At 38.4% G+C, this 7,710-nt stretch overlaps 1 protein-coding gene across 1 annotated transcript; it reads right to left on the bottom strand.

Annotated features, from left to right (window-relative positions):
• Positions 1–4,064: 4,064 nt before the first annotated feature.
• On the bottom strand, positions 4,065–7,490 carry LOC147627236 (delta-1-pyrroline-5-carboxylate synthase-like). Its single transcript, XM_086816170.1, has 7 exons — positions 7,166–7,490; positions 6,625–6,699; positions 6,387–6,490; positions 5,755–5,857; positions 5,015–5,176; positions 4,524–4,804; positions 4,065–4,350 (listed from the first exon to the last, which is right to left on the bottom strand). Exons 1-7 carry the CDS (start codon positions 7,214–7,216, stop codon positions 4,239–4,241), a joined length of 888 nt encoding a protein of 295 aa, XP_086672296.1. The 5' UTR covers positions 7,217–7,490; the 3' UTR covers positions 4,065–4,238.
• Between the last annotated feature and the right edge of the window lie 220 nt (positions 7,491–7,710).

The raw sequence follows: 7,710 nt of genomic DNA, 5'->3' as shown, positions 1-7,710 counted from the left end.
CAACTATTGATGTCTACGACGTTGGGACTACCCACTTCGGAGCTCAACCACCTATCGGTGTCTATGGTTTTTGTACCCAAATGAGCACACATACACAGGGATCTATTCATACCCTGATCGAATAGGGTGTCGTTCGCAATAACAAGGAATGTTAGAGCTGAAAACGCGGTCAACTGACGGGCACACGTGCGGTGCAATATTTTCATGAAGATGTGACTATTGGCTGGCAAAGAGTAAGTGGGCGATTTGACTAAAAGTATTAAGATGGACAATTATGCTAGAAAGGAGCTAACATCCTTCTACATAGTGTGAAGGTAGATAATCATGTGTGGAAGGTAGGGAATTACAATACATTTTCTTGTCAATGACATGTTAATAACATTGTTGATGTGAATGGCATGATTGAATTATTATAAAGAACATGCAATTTAAATTAAACGATTTTTAATCCAAGTTAACCACATTAATAAGTTTGAAATATTACCGATAAGCTTAAATTAACATCGACAACTAGTTTCACACCATCAAATTTCATTGCTATCAATAATATTCAATTGTAGAGGTCATAGTTCAAAAAATGAGACGACTCCTTTTTTATTATAATTAGTGATTAAAGCTCAATACGAGCCTATATTATATAATCCATAGCAAGGTTTTTTTATTAACACACAATTTGAATTCAAAAAAATTTAATAAAGACTTGTGATATTCAAGCAACTAAATATTTGATGGTAAATTTGCAAATAATGTAGGCAAATTGCATTCGCTATTTAACGTTAATAATGTTGAAATTTATTATCTTTTTAGTAATAATAATCCCAATGTCGGTCTTTGGACCCAAATGCCATTATTTAACGTTAATAATGTTGAAATTTGTTGTCTTTTTAGTTACAATAATCACTAATACCATTACCATAGTGTAATCCTTGGTCGATGGGCTATTGTTGAGCTCCTATGCAACGGTGAATGTCCTTCACAATGAAGTGTGTCAGGTTTTGATTGGATCGTTATAACCCATTCCAAGCCGATCTATGAAAAATTAAAGCTAGAACTTTTGAGCAAGCGTTTTGGGCGAAGAATAATCTCTCAAATATTTCCTTCTACCCTATGAATGGGAGTATATGTAAATATTTGTTCACGCAAGCATTCAGATTATGCTAGACAACCCATCCAAACTTAATGCCATTATTTGGTGCTCAATGTAGGGTGTTGTGTGTTTGGACTATACTACCCAACCTTGGCATACTTCTCATATTGGGGGCCTTACATACATGAGCTAACAAGAGCATGCACATCACATAATGAGTGTAGAATGCTAAGTTCTACTTGAATGTTTTGTTTTGTGTTTGGGCTACCCAACCTTGGCCTTACTTCTCATATTGGGGGCCTTACATACATCAGCTAACACGAGCATGCACATCACACATAGTGAGTGTAGAGAATGCTAATTTCTACTTGAAGGTAAACTACATATGGTGCTCAATCTAGAGTCAATGAATATGATGCTTCATATGATCTCCACTAAGTATTTTAGAGAAGGTATGTGCATAATTCTCTCTAGTTGGGGAGTACACCATTTGGAATGCCAAGTTGATGCTTAATGTTGATGTGTTTTGTGAGGAGAGCATGGAGCATAGAATCCTTTTCAATGGCTATACAACTTTGGTTATCACTTTACAAAACATTATAGGCTATTCAAGAATTGCACCCATCTCCATTAGTACCCATCTCAATAATGCCTCACTTATGCAAACCAAGCTACTTTCTAGGTGTCAATTTAACATTTGGTTTCTTCTTGCTTATATGCAAGCTACACACCTAGAACAAGTGTGAAGCAATGCTCTATTAGTGCTTAGTGTCCCGATTGGCTTCTCCCATGGAACTAGGTATCAACTACAAATCCGTATAGTGTTACATGTGAATATTAAGCTACCCAAAGATTCATGTTCATGTGTATACAATATACAATTCTCAATCAATCCAATCAAGGACACGGTACCAATTGCCTCTCTTTAGCATACCTTTGTTCGGCGATAAGGACATTGTACAAGAAGCTCAAATCCTAAAACATTACTCTCAAGAGTTCTCTTTGAGCTTACTAGCAAGCATATGATGTGAGATCATCTTGTGGTCAATCTTGTTGTAGGTGGAAAAGTATCTTTTGATCTATGTAAAGCCTTTGGTGTTGCTGGATTTCTTGAAGAGACTCAATGTTCAAGTGTCCTCTATGCTGATTTGGTGGTCCTTAAATTGGCCTGAGCAACATATAACAAAAGCTCAAACATGTGATGATAAATGCATCTCACAGTGACCTTGTCATCATTGTCTAGTTTGGGATCTACCAATATGTTCAAAATGAGCACTCAAGGCAGAGAAAAAAAATGGTCACACGACATGAGAAAACTTTTCTAAGGTTTGGAACAATAAAATTGACAAATGACCATGGCACAAATCCATTGAACTACAACATGGCTAAGGGGGAGAGAACCAACTCAAATTAGAACAAAATTGGTGCAAAACAAAATAAATAAAACGGAGTAGGACAAGTAATGATATTTAGGTGCTCGAGGAGAGGAATGAGACAAGTCATCTCTAATACGATGCCTTCCATAGTTGAGAATGCAAGAAATGCACCATTGATTATGGCTTCTCAGAATCTATCATTCCTGTTGCCTAGTCTTCCCATGTTCTTCACGAGATTGTATGGCAAGTGGATGTGACAACACTTGAAGCAACATGGGATATTAGAAAAGAGCAACAAGGTATCAAAGGATAACTTGGGAGAGAAACAAGATAACATAGGACAAGATGAAAGAAGAACAAGACATCACAGGACAATACCCTCACCAACAATAGCAAGTACATAGGTGTTATGAACCAACCACAATGATATCAAGCTCTAAGATATTAGTGATGCTAGCTCTTCCTATCCAACTTTCAAGGAATCCAAGAAAGTAGATGGTGGTATGCACAACCAAGCATATAATTAAGTTTGCTTCGCCAATGAAGAGGTATGATTAAATAAGAAAAATCCTTTTGGTGGTGATGGTTCTGGTGTGGGGGATTGTTTCAATGGGGTAATTTAACTAGTGTTGTGTGTGACGTGCGGGTTTGTCAAAAGTTTATGAAAGTAAGGTGCATTTCATGAAGTATGGTAAAAGCTACAGTTCATACACCTCACCTCCTATGCTTACCATGCATGAAGTGCACCCATTGGCAAACACTAAAGGCACCGGAGTCAATATATCACGCATGGTGTACACTTAGAAGAAAGAAAGGAAGAGGGAAAGAGAGAAAAAAGAAGATAAAATGGAGTAAAGTTACTATGTCAAACAGTAAGGCACTTCAATGGATGAAAAAATGCCAAGCAAAGTGAACTGCAAACCTTTTCTTTTTGTAGCACATTAACAACTGCTAGTTGATCAATGGGGATTACTGCATGTTGGCAAGCCTCATCCTTTTGTCCAATTTAGAAAAATGATTGTACTTTTAACTTTAAAACATATAATACATGACTAATTTGCTAATGTGCTATTACCTTTAAAACATATAATACATTACTAATTTGCAAAAACATATAATACATGACTAATTTGCTAATGTGCTATTACCTTTAAAACATATAATACATGACTAATTTGCTAATGTACTATTCCATGAAATGCAGCTTTGGTCGATGAGAATATTAGATTTTGATCAGAAAATAAAGCAAATCGTGTTGCCAATGAGATGGTGACATTTCAGTGTTCAAAATACTCGTTAGGTGGTTCCTTGGGCCATTTTCGGGCAAAAGTGCTTTAAACATTTCCGTGAAGTGAAAAGATTGGTGCCACGTTTCATTGACTTGAAAGAAAGCCGAAAATCTCAAGTGAAAAGTTATTTTAAAGATATAGAGGCACCTCAAAACTTGGAAATGTAAAATGCCAGGGTTACGAGTTCTCACAACCCATAGGTAAACTACATGATTCAAAATCTTGTCAATGTAAACTGACATTTGTTAGGGAGCAATAACTACTATAAGCACAAGTGCACCTTGAACCCCCCCCCCCCCCCCCCCCCCCCCCCCCCCCCTTTATACCAGTAGAGGTTGGGTGGGCTGGCACAAAAGTTCCCTCATTAATTAGGGAAACACCTCAGTAATTAGGCTAATGCTTCAAGTCTTGTGGGCAGTAATTAGGCTAATGCTTCAAGTCTTGTGGGTAAGGAATTTGGTACAGACAAATTGCCTAGGCCTCCCATCAAGTGTCACACTCTTTCATATTGTTAGGCCATTGGGATGCCTCCTTATGAAATAGAGTTCCAATTCGATCCCCTCGAATTATCTTCTTCAATGAATCTGGGACAAACCCACTTCACAAACCCATAACAAAAGAGAGAAGGAGAGAAGAGAGGATTAGCCTTCAAAACCTATCAGCAATACTATCCATTGATTGATATAATCTAATGTTAAAAGTGTGGATTTCAACCTAGTTGTGACTTAGATTATACACAGTACCTTGCTCCAAGTGGACCGAGATCCTTACCTTGCAATGATGACAGGGACTCCCATGCTAGCTACACTTTGGGCAGCATAAACCTTTGCATCCATTCCTCCCCTTGACCCAGCCCTAGTTTTTTCACCATATGTGACCAGATCAACATGCTTTTCCTTGATGTAAGTGTGTAAGAGCTTTGAGCCAGGTTGTGACGGCGGCCTTGTATAGAGGCCCTCCACATCCATGAGGAGAATCAATAGGTCTGCCTTCACTTCTACGGCCAAGAGGGCTGCCAAACTATCGTTGTCCCAGAAAATGACCCCATTATCCTGCAATTAAACCACCTCTCCTTTTGTAAGACAAATATATCTTTAATACATACATACATTATTTGCTGTAAATTCAATATTAACACCTCACTGTGTGTACCTTGTACTAGTGCTAAGATCATCATACATACATACATTAAACGCATACATACATACACATGCATGTATGTTATTTGTTGCAAAATTAAATACCACGACTAATTTGAATACCTTATAGGGGTCCTCCCTTGTGCTAATAGCATCATTCTCGTTGAAGATGGGCACCACTTGCATGGCAAGTAGAGAGTTAACAGTGTCAACTAGCTGGTTTCGAAACTCTGTGTTTCGAAAGTCGTTGCTTGTTACTAGAAGCTGAGAAGATGCCACATCCAACTGCATTTAAACATGAGAGACATTAGATGTATGTTAAATGGAAGTTGCAAATGCTAATACAAGATAGGGGTACATAGGTGAACTGAGTATGTAAAAAGCTTGCATGAAAATAGTAACTATTCAATTACTGGTAGCCTTTTTCACAAAGTGTAGAGAAAGTGAGTGCTAGGATAAGTGTCCAAGGGGCTTTACACACATTATCCTTGCCCATTAAAAGGGGAGATTTCATTCACTCGTCCCCTCATCAGGTCATGGATTTACCTCTTGCTTCACCCGTCAGATGCCCGGGGAAGATGTCTGTAAAGACTAAAACTATTTGATTAGGAATCATAGATTATTCTTGCTAATGAAAGGTGGTTTAGTGATTTGCAAGTATACTGATTCATGTCAAGTGAGAAATTAAGAAGAAAGTAAAAAGAGGCCAGCAGGCCCTAGCCCAGAGTGGTTTCAACTACACCCGGGATCCATCCCGGGCTGGCACCCTCCGAACCCGCCAGCATGCAAATAAAAGGGCCCCATACTAGCAGTGAAATTAAGAAAAAAGGAAACAAGAGAAGTGAGAAAGCATGATGAATAACCAGGCTAAAAAGCGTGTCGTAGAGAGTAATGAGACCACTTTGTCCAACTGCAGCACATGCTTTTCCATCTAATTGTGACTCTGGCTTCTCCAAATCTGCAAAGCTACACATACACACACACATCACCATTTACAAGAAGCTGAATGTGTTGATTGTTCTTCACAAAAAACTTTACTAAGGCATTAGAGGCCTCAGCCACCTAAGGGCCTACATTTACAAAAAAAAGTCAATATCTTGCACATGATTAGTTACAAAATTATTTTCTATCAGCTCATTCCCATAATTATCAGCAAAAACTTTTTTTTTTTGCATCTTATGTTATGAGCGATGTTGGATTTACTAGCTCTCTTAACAGAGGCAGCCATCATGAGCTACAAACAATCCTTTTTTGAGACCTACAAAAGGGAAAAAAGGTGCACGGGAGGGTGGGGCGCCCGCCGCCGGGGGGGGGGGGGGGGGAGTGCGCGTGTAGCTTTAATTGATTTCACCAAAAATATTGTCATTGGTAAATAAAACGGCCTTCATGAAAAGCAAACTTTATTCTAAGACTACCAAACAATATTTTTTTTTCCTCCCTTTGGGGAAAAGTGTAGGTTACTGTTAAATCATAACAAGAAAAAAGATAAACTCACCTGCTATTCAATGTTCGGCGATGGCGAAGTAGTCGGCATCCCATACCTACTGCTCCTGAGGTCACAAGGATGACTTCAACACCTGATTCCACTAGCTCCTTCACCTAGAGAACATAGGCACAGTTAACAAACAGTAATAAAATGATTTGAGTTATAATTGAGGAGTTTAGCATGATGACCTATATAAAGTCTATCAATTGAAGAGTTCATTAATGTGATGCTGTAGATGGATCATTACCTGCTCACACAAGGCTCCAATGCGCCCAAGTGCAAATTTTCCATCTTCAACTCTGGTCACTACATTTGTGCCAACCTACAATGAATGCAGCCATTGCAAAAATTCAAGCTTAGGAAAAAAGATACTGAGTCACATGATCCAAATATTATCTCTGTTAAAACCCTAACGTCCATCTATCCATGCCATGGCAAAACTTGTAATCTATGATAAAATTATGATAAACAAATAGGATTAAGAAAAAAACAATAGGATGAACACATAGGATCTATCCATGCCCATGGCAAAACTTGTAATCTATGATAAAATTATGATAAACACATAGGATTAAGAAAACAATCAACTATATATATGATCATAATCCCAAACAGATTTGTGATAATCACATAAGATAGGAGAAAAATGCATTCAGAAAACAATGAGCGAGCAAGGACTTGTAAACTATGATAATCCCATAGAGATTATGGTAATGAAAAACAAATTGGGTCATTAGAAAAATCCATGCAAAATCAGAGGTGATGTATATAGATATATAGGGAAATACCTTGACAACCACACGCTTTGTAGCCTTCACGAACTCTCTGTGGGAATCCATCTGGTGGTATTTTGGACCCCCTCACACACACAGCGCGCGTAAGTGACTGCAAGAAACCCTCACACACACACACACACAGCGCGCGTTTTTTTCCTTGCAAGAATCGATTATGTGGCAGGCTTGTTTAGGAAAGTGCAGCCGCAGCAGCATGGATCCCTTATTTTCGTGAGAACACCGCCAATTGAGAACACCGCCAAGCACCCTCGAATGGCGTGTGTGCTTCCCACGCTTTTAACGGTTTTTGCATACATGCACACACCTACATTTCTGTGTGCTATTTCCCCACGCCACCCCCATAAATCATAAAACTTCTAATATATATATTTTACCACTTTACATATGTTTGAGCTAGATTTTAGCTCTTGCTTAAAATCTTTGTGTAGATTTTTTGAAACATTCCACTCAATAATTAATAAAAACCAAAATTGGCCACCCATATTACAGTAGCTCCGTCGTTAACGTGTTTGGTCGATATGCCCGAGGTTATGGGCTCC

The sequence above is a fragment of the Cibotium barometz genome, chromosome 21, assembly GCF_041138505.1.
Source record: "Cibotium barometz isolate CiBa-2024 chromosome 21, ASM4113850v1, whole genome shotgun sequence".
Taxonomy (NCBI): Eukaryota; Viridiplantae; Streptophyta; class Polypodiopsida; order Cyatheales; family Cibotiaceae; genus Cibotium; species Cibotium barometz.
This window is presented reverse-complemented; position numbering and strand designations above follow the sequence as displayed.

Excerpts from the sequence above, each read along its gene's own strand:
- LOC147627236 (XM_086816170.1), bottom strand. The coding sequence starts at position 7,216 with ATGGATTCCCACAGAGAGTTCGTGAAGGCTACAAAGCGTGTGGTTGTC. Across the intron at positions 5,858-6,386 it reads CGCCGAACATTGAATAGCAG|CTTTGCAGATTTGGAGAAGC; the intron begins GTGAGTTTATCT and ends GTGTATGTGTAG. Across the intron at positions 5,177-5,754 it reads ACGACACGCTTTTTAGCCTG|TTGGATGTGGCATCTTCTCA; the intron begins GTTATTCATCAT and ends GTTTAAATGCAG.